General features: G+C 43.3%; 1 protein-coding gene across 1 annotated transcript in view; it reads right to left on the minus strand.

Annotated features, from left to right (window-relative positions):
• The window catches only part of cerkl (ceramide kinase-like), a 35,985-nt gene that overhangs the window by 6,640 nt on the left and 14,744 nt on the right, over positions 1-14,601 (minus strand). Inside the window, exons 4-7 of the mRNA XM_049593715.1 lie at positions 7,007-7,138; positions 5,762-5,825; positions 2,702-2,832; positions 2,497-2,571 (exon numbers count right to left, since the gene is read on the minus strand). Coding sequence (XP_049449672.1) covers positions 2,497-2,571; positions 2,702-2,832; positions 5,762-5,825; positions 7,007-7,138 — 402 coding nt within the window. The remainder of the gene's footprint in view (positions 1-2,496; positions 2,572-2,701; positions 2,833-5,761; positions 5,826-7,006; positions 7,139-14,601) is intronic.

A 14,601-nucleotide genomic window follows, 5' to 3' on the forward strand; every position in this document is an offset into this window, starting at 1 on the left:
TATTGTCCAGGAATTAGTCTCATATGTGCCACTGAATACTCCCATCTGTCACACACACACACACACACACACACACACACACACACACACACACACACACAGCTCCCAGTGTTAATTAGTGTTAATTAACCACCATCTCACCACAACCTGTCATTCAAACACAGCAGCCTGGATGGAGGAGGCGGGGCTACAGTGAGCAGAGTAAACCTGTGATTTAGAGTGAAACTGATCCTGCTGTTAGACATCTGTCTGTCTGTCTGTCTGCCGCCTCAAGAGTCCTGTCTCACCGTCTGTCTGTAGGTTTGTTTGTTCTTAAACAGTCTGAGTGACCATCAGCCAATCACAGCAAAATCCAACATGAATACAAGCTTCTGATTGGCTCCTTGTGAGTCGCTCGCAATTAATTAAAATGAAACAACAATGGGGAGGTGACAACAGACCTATATCTGGTAGAATCCACTGAGGATAACACGAGTATAGTTTTATAACAGGTAAAGAATGATGTGACAGTAGATGAAGACATCAAGGACAACATGCCTGTAGATCTGGAACAGGTAGAATCCACCCAGTATGGTGTGACTGTATATGATGTATGTATAGATGGGTTCTACTACAGAACCCACCCAGTGCGATGGGAAGAAAAATCTAGAACAGGTAGAGTTTATCTGGGATTATCTGGATATACAGTAGATCTAGAGGAAGCAGAACCCACCATGTAGAAGTAATCATAGATCTAGAACACTTAGAATCCCCCCAGGACAATGTAACTGTAGATCTACACCAGGTAGAAAACTTCCAGGATTAGCCAACTATCGATTTTAGAACAAATATAATTATGGCTTGTATATTTTGAATATTGTTTTGAAGCAGTCAGGATGAGAGTAAGCACCTCCAAGTGTGAGGCCATGATTCTTAGCTGGAAAACGGTGGAGTGCCCTCTCCTGGTTGGAGGACAGTTACTGCCCCAAGCGAGGAAGTTCAAGTATCTCGGGGTCTTGTTCATGAGTGAGGGTAGAATGGAGCCTAAGATTGGCAGTTTGTCGTGGGCGCTGTGTTTGGCTGTTGTGGTGAAGAGAGATCTGAGCCGAAAGACAAAACTTTACTAGTCCATCTACGTCCCAACCCTCACCTATGGTCATGAACTTTGAATAATGACCAAAAGAATGAGATCGCAGATACAAGCAGCTGAAATGAGTTTCCTCCGTGGGGTGGCTGGGCTCAGCCTTAGAGATAGGGTAATTTAATTAATTAATTAATTTAATTTAATTTAAATGTAATTAATTTAATTTAATTTTTAATTAATTTAATTCATTTTTAATTTTTATACTTTATTAATCCCCCTGAGGGGAAATTCAATTTTTTCACTCTTTTGTCATTAACACACAGGTACGAAAGACACACACGGCCAAACAGGACCTATACATGCACAAAGTGGAGAGATGTCAGAGTGAGGGGGCTGTCCTTGGTCAGGCGCCCGAGCAGTTGGGGGGTTCGGTGCCTTGCTCAAGGGCACCTCGGCAGTGCCCAGGAGGTGAACCAGCACCTCTCCAGCCACCAGTCCATGCTCCATATGTGATCTGGACGGGAGCTTGAACAGGCGACCCTCCGGTTCCCAACCCAAGTCCCTATGGACTGAGCTACTGCCGCCAAGGAGCTCGGACATTAGGAGGGAGCTCAGAGTAGAGCCGCTGCTTCTCCGCGTTGAAAGTCAGTTGAGGTGGTTCAGGCATCTGATCAGGATGCTTCCTGGGCGCCTCTGGTTGGAGGTGTTCTGGGCATGTCCAACTGGTATGAGGCCCCGGGGCAGACCCAGAACACGCTGGAGGGATTACATATCTCATCTGGCCTGGGAACACCTTGGGGTCCCCCAGAAGGAGCTGGAAAATGTTGCTGGGGAGAGGGACGTCTGAAGCACTTTGCTCGGCCTGTTGCCCCTGTACCCGGCTTCGGGTAAGTGATTGAAAATGGATGGATGTATGGATGTTTTAAAAACTGGGTCGAGTGTGTGACCCTGACCTGGGGAAGCCACTGATTGTTCTGGTTGTTACTGGTTTGAAAATATTAATTGTTGTTACTGTAATTGAAGCATTCTCTGGCACAAGAATTCCCTTTGGGATAAATAAAGTTCTGTTGAATTGAATCAAATTAGAACTCACCCTGGTCAATTAGTCTACAGAGCAAGAATAGGTGGATGCCACCCAGGACTATGCAGCTGTTGATCTAGGGAAGGTAGAATCCACCAAGGAAGGACAAGTAGGTCCCCTCAGTCCACCCAGGACAACAAAAGTATAAACACAGAACAAGTACAGTAGAACCTACCCTGGACCCTGTGACTATGAATGTAGAACGGGTAAGCGCAACTATAGCCAACGGGTAAACGTAACTGTAAAAGAAAGAACAGATAGAACCTACCTAAGACAATCTGACTATACATCTGGAGCAGGTAGAATCCACTCTTGGCAATCATAACATAGATATAGAGCAGGTAGAACCTACCCAGGATGATGTGCAGGGCTGCAGTGACTGGATCTCTGACTCCATGAACAGAACAGGAAACAACATCTGTGGAACCTGTAAAGATGGACAGACAGATAGAGGGTTGGTAGTTCCTACATGTGTGTAGTGGATCTACTGTGTGTGTTTCTGTGCAGCATAGGTCTATAGTGTGTGGATCTAAATGAGGGTGTTTCCTGTCTCTCACCAGCAGGAATTATTCCTAGCGGCAGCACTGGTTTTACTGGTTTCTCTGGAGAATCAGCATCCAGCTGAGCCCTGAGGACCAGAGCGTGACACAGCTCTGCCACGGATCCATCCCCACCTACACACACCACCCTGACAGACAGACAGATGGACAGACAAAAAAGGTAGAAAACAACTTGTGTCTCTGCAGAATAAAACAATGGTCTGGACTTTCACTGTTACGTTTAAGAGACTCTTCACTAATCTTAGCTCCTGATGGCAGACAGGGAATCCAGCGAACACTCATTTTAGGTGGCATTAACAGGTGTCCTCAGGTTCATGGTCATCCAGCAGAGGGCATGGCTCCTCCACAGACTATTGCTGAATATTTCCTTACTAACAATAGCACTGACTAGGGCTGGGTCATGTATGTCACACTGCCACTGGGTGTCACATTCACAGTCTTCTTGTTTACACACAGATCCTGATTTAAATTAAATCTCTGCTAATTTTAGACTGATTTATTTGTTTTATAGACAGTTTTATTTGGACAAAAATACAACATTTAACATACAGTCTGGCTGGTGGCTACTCAAACATTTATTAGTGGGTTTCTTAGGGTTCTGTTAGGGGTGTCTGGACTCTAAAAAATCCTGTCTACAATCCTGAAACTGACAACAGACATGTAGACAATTGAGTAAGAAAACATTCAGTTATGGTTTGTACCTGCAAATGTGCATTTACTTTTCTCTCATTTTTGTATAAATTTTGTTGCATGTTAGTTCACTTTTATTGGATTTTATGCGAGTAACGGAGAGTTTTTGGTCGTGTATTATTATTATTAATATAAGTAGTAGTGGTAAGAGATTAGTACTGATCATATTGACCGCTGACAGGTTTTTTCAGTGTTTTCAGGAGCTCATTAAAAAGAATAAGTTTCATCTTCAGAGTTCGTGTTTGCTATAAATGTGAAGTAAACAAAACTCCGCCCCCTCCCCCTCCTCCTGTGTATGGGATTACCTGAAGCTCCGGTCGCCACGGTGACAGCTAGCCTAATTGGCAAATGTAGGTTTCAACCAAATCCTCACCAGAGCAGCCTCACACACACACACACACACACACACACACACACACACACACACACACACACACACACACAGCAGCTAGCTTAGCAACACTGAGCTAATCTTCTCTAAGCACATTAAGCCTTATGAGGATTGAGCAAAAAGCTGCTTAGACACACACGTACGTGAATGCACACGAACAACACACACACACAAACACACACACAGGCCATCACAGATAGTGATGAGAGATTATCGCTTTTGTACTCGTAGTTATTATTGTTGTATTATTTATCTCAGTGGCAAAAAATATTACTTTCACTTTATCAGTGAAGTTAGAGCAGTCAGCAGGTTGTGTTTGATCTCACCTGTCTGCGTGTGTGTGTGTGTGTGTGTAATCAGTCTGGGTCAGTGTGTTTTAGTGTCAGCCTCTGACGATAAACTGCTGTTTAATTATCTGGTTCAGTTCAGAGTGACTGTTATGGAAGGATGATGTCACAGTTCGAGTACCTTCAGCGTTAATGTAAACACCTGGCTTTTACTTTTGCAACTTAAACTTTATTTCAATTAAAGGAATCTTACAGTTTCACACAACTTGTGTCTTATATTCATGTTTTTCTCCACCATTTCTGTCAGTGATAATAACACTGGGATTGGATTGGGGAAGATTTAATCAACCCCAGACAAAGTAGTTATCTAAGACAAAGTTACATCTACTATTGATAAGTAGGGGTGAAACAATCCATCAGTATAATGATTCAGTGATTGACGATCCAGTTTCATCGATGCAAAGTGAAAACATCAATCAATCTATATCGTCATTTTTTGGATATTTGGATATATATATTTTCAAAGTTTGTGTCATTAGCTATGTTTGAATCAATCAAGTGATTTGAATCATTGGGAAATGCGCATTAAAAGTAATATGAATCCTGTGTGTTTCCATTAAATGTACGGATTTTGGTGAAAACTATGAACTCGCGCAAGTTTTCCGCAGAACCGGAAACAAAACAAGTCTTGCATTCTTCTTCTTCTATGTTTTCTGGCGGTTGGCAACCAGCTTGTAAATGCATTATCGCCTTCCCGACCCGGAGTGTGGATATCACCATAGAGAGAGGTGCGCTACATCAGACTTAATTCGAACATAACTGTTTCCATCCCCCGTTTTGTGAAACATTTTTTCGAATCAACCAAAACCTGGCTAAAGCGAGCGTATTTTAGTTTGTGCGAATCAGGGGATTTTAATTCGAATTTTGGTGTTTCCATCATAATCTTCCGATGCGATACTTTTAGATGCGCATCTAAACAGGCTGATGGAAACATGGTTATTGTCAAACAGCAGCAGCCAATCTTATGAAGGAGGACGACACTTGAACGGTTTCCTCCAGTTTGTTTTGCTATCGAAGCTAACGTTAGCTAATGTGCTAGAAAGTTAGCATTACAGAGAAATCCAATATTCCTCTTAATCCCTCCCCAGTTTCTGATGAGGTGGACATGATAACTCTTAATACACATAACGTTATTCATCCCTACAACAGGAAATACTTTTTCCCTAACCTGATATGAAGTGTGCGCTGCACATGTGAGCATTTTTGATGATGGCCTCCGTCCAGTCCTTTGGTCTTATCACATTTAACCATAGTTGTCTTTGTGTTTGTTGACGGGCAGTGGCGGCTGGTATGTGATAATGTAAGTTTTGAGCCATGACTCCTTCTATTCTGGCTCCCAATGACACAACAAGACGACATTTTAAGACTCCCATGTAGCCTACAGCCCTGTGGGGGAGAGGCAGGTTTTGGCTCCAGCTAATAAACTGATGTCATTGTGACATCGGCTCTAAAGGGGTCTTTATTATTATAATTATCAGCTGTACTGAGTGCAGGAGATCACGTGTAGTACTAAAGACTATGAACATCATGACCTACCACATATGAAAGAATAACATCAGAATATTTTATGCAGAATTTTCCATAATAAATTAAATTTATAGAAAGAAGTGAGACAGAGACACAACTAACCCATCATATTCATCCAGCTCGCATTCCTTCATCACTGAGAGAGCATGACCCTTCCTCTCCGTCACTGGAGGGAGAGACAGGAGCAGAGAGACAGACAGGAGGAGAGACAGACAGGAGGAGACAGACAGACAGGAGGAGAGACAGACAGGAGGAGAGAGACATGCAGGAGCAGAGAGGGGGAAAGGAGAGAGAAACAGATGGAGAGACATTTAGATGGACAGAGATAGAGTGTTCATGTATGTGTGTGGTCACATGTACACAAGTGTGTGTTCGATGGCTGCCAAAAAAAAGTGGGACAACGGATATCACACCATCTGCTGAGAGGAGGAGAGGACAAGATAGGAGGAGGAGGAGGAGAGGGGAGGAAACGAGAGGAGGAGATATGATGAGGAGGAGAGGGCAGAAGAGTGGAAACAAGGAGAGGAGATGAGAGACAACTAGGAGAGAAGAAGAGATGAGAGAAAAGAAAAGATGAGAGGAAAGAAGAAAAAGAGATAAAGAGAGGAGGAGAGGAGAAAAGAGGAGAGGAGAAAAGAAAAGATGAGAGGAAAGAAGAAAAAAGAGATAAAGAGAGGGGGCGAGGAGAGGAGAGGAGAGGAGAGGAGAGGAGAGGAGAGGAGAGGAGAGGAGAAAAGAGGAGAGGGGAGGAGAGGAGAGGAGAGGAGATTAGAAGGGAAAGAGGAGATAAGAAGGGAAAAGAGGAGATGGATGAAACAAGGAAAAAAGAGAAGATAAAGAGAGGAGGCAAGAAGAAGGGTCAAGGAGAAAAGATGAGAAGAAATACGGAGAGGAAACAAGGAGAAGAGATGAGAGGAGAGCAAATGGAGTAAAGAGGAGGGGGAGGAAACAAAAAGGAGATCAGGACAGGAGGCGAGGAGAATACAGGAAACAAGAGGAGAGGAGAAAGGAGGAGAGGAGTAGGTCGTCCCCCTGTCACAACAGATGGGCTAAGCTCCGCCCCCTGTATCAGGTTACCTAGCGACCAGAGACTGCCATTAACTCTGACCTTTGGACCTCCTCCTCCACAAACACACACACACACACACACACAGATTTATCTCATATCAATAATAAAGGAGGGACATTTAAAACTATTAAAACCACAGTTCTGCTGCACTTACATATAATTTCATAACAACACGTGAGGTGTGACATCATCCAAAAATCAGTCTCAAATTTAATAACTGTTATCATTGTTTACTGTAAAGATGATCAACAAATAAATAAATAGGTGGATGGACTGACCGGTGATGTCAGTGCGGACGTCAGCCATCTTGAAGAGCGGAGCCACGTGTTCTCTGTAGATGTGAACGGCCTCCTTCTTGTGGCTGCTGGGATTGATGAACACCTTGAGATACCTGGGACGCCTGCTGGACTCTGTGATGAAACACAATGACTTTAGCAAATTTAACTTCTTAGCGCCATAATCAGGTCAAATTTTTAATTTAGCTGATCCAACACGTTGGTTTATGACCAATCACCAGCAAAACTAAAGACATGCTAACATGCTGATGTTAACAGGTATAATAGTCATCACGTTAGCATGCTAACATTCACCAATTAGCCCGAAAGACTTCAGCTGATGCTGATGAGAATGTCATTAGAAGTATATGCTGACATTAGCATTTTGATCAAAGTTTTGCTGTGCCTAAATGGAGCCTTTATAGAGCAGCTAGCACAGCTGCAGACTCTTAGAAATCTTTAACATCAGGGACCCGGACCCATATTCAAGTACACTTGAACACAATTCGTTTGATTAGTGTAAACACTAATCACTGTGTAATTTTTTGTGATTAATCACTTACTGGCTAACTCAATAAACTGTTAGCGTAGTAAAATGATGATGTTGATTTGCCAGAACTCCTTTGGTTCCAGTTCTTTATTTCATACCACTGTATGAAATACTTTACATAACACTTAATATATTTAGGTCTTGGACTGTTGTTTGGTCCCTTAATTCAAAAACCCAGAAAAATACTGGATGGATTAAGTTTAGCTTGTACTTGTAAGAGTAGACACCTATATACTGCTCTAACATGGAGGAGGCCTGTGATGCAAAATACTCAGCATATTGTTTACATCACGAACACCGGCAGACAGTGTGTGTGTGTGTGTGTGTGTGTGTGTGTGTGTCTGTAGTTTGCAGTCAGTACCATGTAACCACACACACACACACACACACACACACACACACACACACACACACATACACCCCTGACCCCCTGTACAGCCCATCATTAGGCAGATTTAGAGACCGCATTATAAATCCCCGTAGACCAGCACAGATCAATACACACACACACACAGCAGCTCCATTATCCAGATCATTGCTATAATCTGCTCCCAGAAGGCTGTGACCTCGCCCTGTTAATGACCCCACACACAGACACACAGTGCACCTCCTGCCGTCGCTCACACCCCACAGCTCTGACCAGGTTCAGGAGCTTCTGAGAGGTGCTCCCATAACACCCCTCTTCTCTCTGCTAGAGCCCCACCATTACCAAAAGCCCCAAAAAAATAAATAAATGTAGACCCAACCTCACTGTCACCACCTCCACTGCAGCATTTACAGACTTAAACATGAATTTCCACCCCGGTTTATGAGAGTCACCTCCTTGAGACCAGTAAAAGACGCTTGCAGTTGCTTTGTACTTAAGGACCCAGGATGACACTAGGATCCAGGGTGGAAATGGGGGTTGAGATGGCACTTGGGACCCAATATAACAACCCAAGTTGGATAAGGTCCCAAGTCAGCATTAGGATCCAGGGTGAACTAGAAACCAATTAGCCATTTATGACCAAACAGTTCCAGGAACTACGGAGCCAGAGTCCCTAACCTCAGGAACTAAAAGTCCCTTGTTCACATTACTGTTTGCATTTCCACCACATCCGAAGAACCATGAACATCACACAAATAAAACCGATGACTCAGTCATGTGTTGTTCTTTGACCCTGTTGTTTGAGCCGATGTAATGAATGAATAGATAAAGACACAGAGATGGAAAAGGAGACTGAAACATGTCTCTACAGTGGACAATCAGCTAAGAGCGATATCTATTTCTACGCTACTGTGACGAAACAATCAGCAAATGAAGTTTTATCTCCCTTGTTCACTCACTTCGTTCTCTCATTGCCGCTATTTTTATCACACTCACTGCCTAGCTCTGCTGACCACCAAGGCTCCATCTCTCTCTCGATGTAATTTTGTCTCTAAAATTCAAAAAAACTGCGTGGCATGTGAAACTCTCATCCTGATATTGACATTAGAGTCACTGGAGCAGCTCATAGAGGCTGTTAAGGTACTTTAAAGGCCCTGACACACCTGTCGATGGTTGGCTATCAGTGAGTGTCTCTCGCCCTAGTTGGTGCAGTGTGTCTCACACTGTTAACCCTCATCAGCTCCCATCGGCCCTTTTTTGGCCGATTCAGCATGTTCAGTCGGCGTCTGCAATGGCGGAGCCCATAGGTGAGTAAAATCACTCTGATTGTCAGTTCAGTTCAGCGCACGAAAAGAGAAACAGAAGTGAGGAAAGTAAACAAACAGCTAAAGTAAAAAGGGAGCGAGACCAAAACAAACCTTATTTTTCTTTCACCACTGAGCTCTATAGCAGAAACGTTTCGTGACGGTTCATGTTAGGGCTCATTTATGCTCAACGTTAAATACGGATCCGGATAAGGCCGGAGCCTTCTGTCCGTGCTCTGCGTTCATTTCGTCTGTATTTCTGCACGTTTCCATAAAGCTTACGGATACAGGCCAAACGGAGCAGTACCACCGGGAACCGTGGGGGCAGTGTTGCTGTCCTGATACGTAGCTCTTGTGAGACACAAAGAAGAAATAACAATTCAATTTCTCTCATCGGCAGTAGGCTACTAGAGAAAAGAATTCTCCGTCCTCCAGTCACGATGTATTTAACGGCCTCACCGACCACCACCTCCTACAACGCTGCCTCTGTTTTTATCTTTTATGCAAGAGGTACATTATCAGTATCTCCTCCACAGTCGCCATGTTTGTTTTAAAGTTTGTTGTTGTCATAAACTTTTGACGCTGGGCTGCCTCCTGGTGGATATATTGCTTAACATCCATGCCAACGTAAAAGGCGCATGGAAGTATGTGGGCAGCGATAGTAACATCGTTTGAAACGGACGTATACATTTTCGTACGTAAAGGGAGCATAAATGAGCCCTTACTGTTCATATGGTGCACTGTAAATATGCTCTGTTGTTTCACAGGGTTGCAAGGGTTCACACCCACACTGAGTTTAAAGCCTGCGACCCCGCACCAGTCCTGTAGAACTGAAGAAGCTTCTTGAATGAGAGGCAAAATGTCTTCAAGAAACGCAAGCAAGTCCAGCCACCTACAATATAGCACTTACAATTACCATGACCTGGATGATTGAGAATCTCCACCGAACCGGAAAAAGTGATTAAACAGTATATTAATTCTGTACCATAATTTTAAATATGTAATAATAATAATTCTAATATAGTTTTTCCCTCACTTTTTTTCCCTCCTAGTTTAAAAAAAACCCCAAAAATCTAAACCAATTAATTTTTTGCAATTCCTGGGACATTTCTTACAAAGTTGCTCATTGCCTTTCCCCCCCATGTTGTTGAAAGAAATTGCACCAATTTGCTCAAGAAAGGAAAGGAAGAAAGACAAGAAAGTTAAAAACAAACAAGGAAATGATCTGGAAAAAGAGCTTAAAAATTAGGCTATAATAGTCCTGTAGCATAATTTTAAATATATAGTAATGATGATTACAAATATAGTTTTCCCCCAACTTTTTAAAATAATTTTCTCAATCTCTTAATTTTTTTTAACAATTTGTGGAACATTTCTTAATAAGTATCTAATTGTCTTTTTTTGCGTGTTTTTAATTAGCTCAGAGTTCAAAGGTTTAAATACTTGTGAAAGGCATCTGAAAGCAGCACAAGAAAAGTGACGTCGCTCCAGGTTTATCAGAATCATTGTTATCCAAAAAAAATTATGTTGTTATTATTAGTCCTATAGTGATCCTGAATGCCTAAAATTACTCCCTCTCAGTCCTTAAATGACAATGCCTGACTGATGCTCTCTCTCTCTCAAACACACACACACACACACACACACACACACACGCACACAGTCTCAAAGGAGATGAGCTCATTGAATTTGTTGATATTTTTCTCAGGAAAAAGACAGACAGGTACATGCAGAGAGATCAAGTATCCATCAGATCATCTCCCTGCCTGACCAGCGGCAGGTCGTCATGGCGCTGCTAAAACCTTTCCATGGTAAACAATCCCAGTGTTGTCAAGGAGAAGTGTTGAGTTTCTGACAGAGGTCCGAAAGCTGAAGCTGCCGGATGTTGTTGATAAAAACAGATGATAGTTTGGTGCATCTGTGGTCAGTGGACAAAAGTAATTAATTAAAGGCTTTAAATGTCCAGTTTTATCAGATTCTCTGAAATGATAGTTTACATATAATTTACTCAGTTAGTGAAATGGCAGAAAATTATTGACACTGACTGCCGTGTTGTCCTGAGCAGCCTTTCAGTTGCCAGGTTGCATTAAAATCACAGTGTCAAATAAAAGAGTTGTCAAAGGGTTTGATGTTTGATACCCTCTGTATAGTAACTGGGTGAGTGGGTGTGAGTGTGTGCTGCTGCACAATAAAGTTTGTTTTTTGACAAACTAATAAAGTCTTCACCCTGAATATGAAAAAGAGAGGCAGGTTTCTGTCCTTGTGTCACTATGGAGATGCTCGCTGACTTCATGGATATACCGGTTAATATGTAACACAGAGCTAAACACACACACGTGGCAGTAAAGCAGAGACAAACTAGAGGAGTGTTATAACAACACACAGCTCAGTGCCCACTGTTTGATACAGCACGTTGTGTTGGTCACATGTGACAAGTGAAATCTGTACAGTTTGTACAGTTTGTATCTTCCCCTGGAGATCCCTGCCCGTCTGGTGGTAAAAGTCCGGGTGCTGGCAGCAGCACGGGGGCGAAGCTAAACACGGTTCATCTGCACACACTGCGATGCCACACAGCTGGTTCAATATCAGCAAAGTTTCCCTTTATATTCATTATCTTGTGTGGTGATCAGCAGTGATGTGGTGGTTCACTTTTACACTGTGATCTGTAGCCTATAGTTCGGCTTTAGCTTCTAACTATCTTTGTCTTTTAACCTGTTGTTGCTGCTGAGTCAGTTTGACATCCTGGATATATCCTTCAAACACAGACTGTAGACCCCTCTGTCTGCTTCTCTCTGGAATCACTCTTTCATTCTTCCAAAAATATGATAATATTTCTTCAGAGAGTGCAGTTAGTTACAGTGTGGGCTCCATGCTTACTCCGACAGCTTGTCGGACCATCGCAAAGGGGCGGGGCTTAGCAAAAGGTCAATTATAGGTAGATGCTGTATATTTAATTTCATATATAATATATTTCTGCCTTCTCAGCCAAGAAAAACATTATTAGACATCACTGAGTTGCAGTTATTTTACCCTTTGGATACGCAAATGTTTAAAGGAAAACCTTTACTATAATTGGATTTGATGAAATGTTATTGACTACACAGTGTGTTGATGGCGTCATTTTGACCTTAAGACACCTTACAGCACCAGCCAACTCCTGACTGTGAGCCCAAGCTAACAGCTCTGTAAGGGAGCAGAAAACTGACGTTGGATTGACAAGACAATTGATTTGGGAGGAGTCGTGACGGCTGCTGGTGGCCTGGGTGAGCTCAGTCTGGCCGTCCCCGTGAGCTCCGCTGCCGCCGCCGGCCCGTCAGTCTGTTGTGCTGTTAAACAACTGCAGTCAATCCATCCCGCTGTCTGACCGGGTGTATGGAAACGGACTCTATACAGCGTCACCGCTCGCCTTTTGTCACTGACTGCCATTCACTCTCTGCACAGCGTTCTGCAGCTGCTTCACGCAGCAAAAAACAGACTGGAAACTGAAAGTGTCTGCTCCCTGCTTGCCTTTGTGCAGCTGAATGTTCGGACCTGAAGGTTAAGAAGTGGCGGTGGTGTCGGCAGCGGCGGGACTGCCCGCTCTGCGACGCCACGATTCAAACAACAATGTGCTTTTCACGCTGACCTCTGGCTGGAAAATAGGCTTAATGTCCGCACAGCAGCCGAGTGGCTGACTGTTTACCTTGCACACACACACACACACACACACACACACACACACACACACACACACACACACACACACACACAGACTCCTCCGCCTCAGTGTGTAAAGTCACAAAAGCCATCACAGTTTGATGTGTAGTGTGACCACGCGAGCTGACACACGACCTGCGAGCCATTCATGTGTGTGTGAGAAGACAAACACTTAAAGAAGTTGTGACTTTGCTGCAGGGCCTCATGGGTAATCTGGTTTGACGGACAGACAGACGGACAGACAGACAGGTGACCAGCGATAACATGTCAGACCGATGCCATGGTGACATGAAGATGGTAGTGTGTGCGTGACCTTTGACCTCCTCATTTGTGGAGGAGCTTGTAACGTCTCTGTTGTGGTCGACATAGAAAACCTGAAATGTAAAGTGTGTTTTTTGCGAGTTAAATCCATACACACCCAGCGCTCTAACATTTCTATTGTGTGTTAAGTGTCAGCCAGGCACCGCCCACTACAGTGCACCTGGGAAACAGGCGTCTGGGAACCTCAGGGTGCAGCAACATCCAGAACTTTATTTAAACGAGTGCTGGTCGAAGTACAAGTTGCCTGAATTCACTGTAGTTGTTATAGTGAAACAAGTAAAACATGAAATCTGCACAAAGATTTGATGGCAGACGAAACTGATTTTTATAAAGCTTAGTTAGCTACCACCTTTTAACCTGCACAACACTGACCTAATCTCACTGTATAAATTTGTTGGTGGTGAACATGTTATCAAGAAGTGTCCTATTGACACCTACTTATATTTACGTAGTAGACTAAAAAGCTATTCTGCCCCTCTGCTCTTTTCTAATCACATATAGAGCTAATCTTTTGTCTCTGTCTGTCCACTTGTGTGTGTGTATGTGTGCCTGCTCGTCTAGCACTAATACGAGGCTACTACTAAAAAAAATAAAGAAAAGAAAACAGACCAAACAGACATCAAAACTATTGCGACAGATGGGCACTACGGCGATAGTTTTGGCTCACTGAGAAGCCAGCAGAGCGGCCAACAGAATTTCTTTGCCGGCCTCCTGGCTTTAGCTCGCTTCTTCCTCCTGTCTGAAGTTGACCCTGGTGGCTCTGCAGAGCTCTGTGACTGGCTTCCATCTTGGCATCACCCAGATGCACTCTCAGGTACCACAATTTGGCAAAGATGGATTGAATGAGGATCAGTACTGGGTAGCACCAACGTAATTTGGTCAGCACCCTGAAAAGTAAAGAGTTTGGTACCCATTCCTAGGGTTTATCAAAGCTTGTCTTGCTGAAAACAGCATTTGCTTCAGCTATAAAAAAGATCAGTCAAGCATTAGGAGTGAAACAAAACACTAAACCTTTGTCATGACTTGAAATAACATGTTGTGCAATACATTTATTTAGTTATCTCATACTGATATGCCAAGTTTGAGATCAATCTCATGTTTGTGGCCACCGACTGAGAGCCAGACCTTACCATGCACAAACAGTGCTGGACCTCACTAATGCTCTTGTGGCTGAACGGAAGTAAATCCCTGCTAGTGGTGAAGTCTCAAACCAGAAGCATGGAGGCTGTTATAGCAGCAGATTCATGCCCGTGGTTTCATATACAGGTGTAATGTTTGAGAGTCAGCATACGTTCGGCCTTCTTAGTTAAAGTTTCCAGTTTCTAGAGGCTTTCATCGTAACCTAAAGTGAACTGGACAC

Source organism: Epinephelus fuscoguttatus, linkage group LG13 (assembly GCF_011397635.1).
Source record: "Epinephelus fuscoguttatus linkage group LG13, E.fuscoguttatus.final_Chr_v1".
Lineage (NCBI taxonomy): Eukaryota > Metazoa > Chordata > Actinopteri > Perciformes > Serranidae > Epinephelus > Epinephelus fuscoguttatus.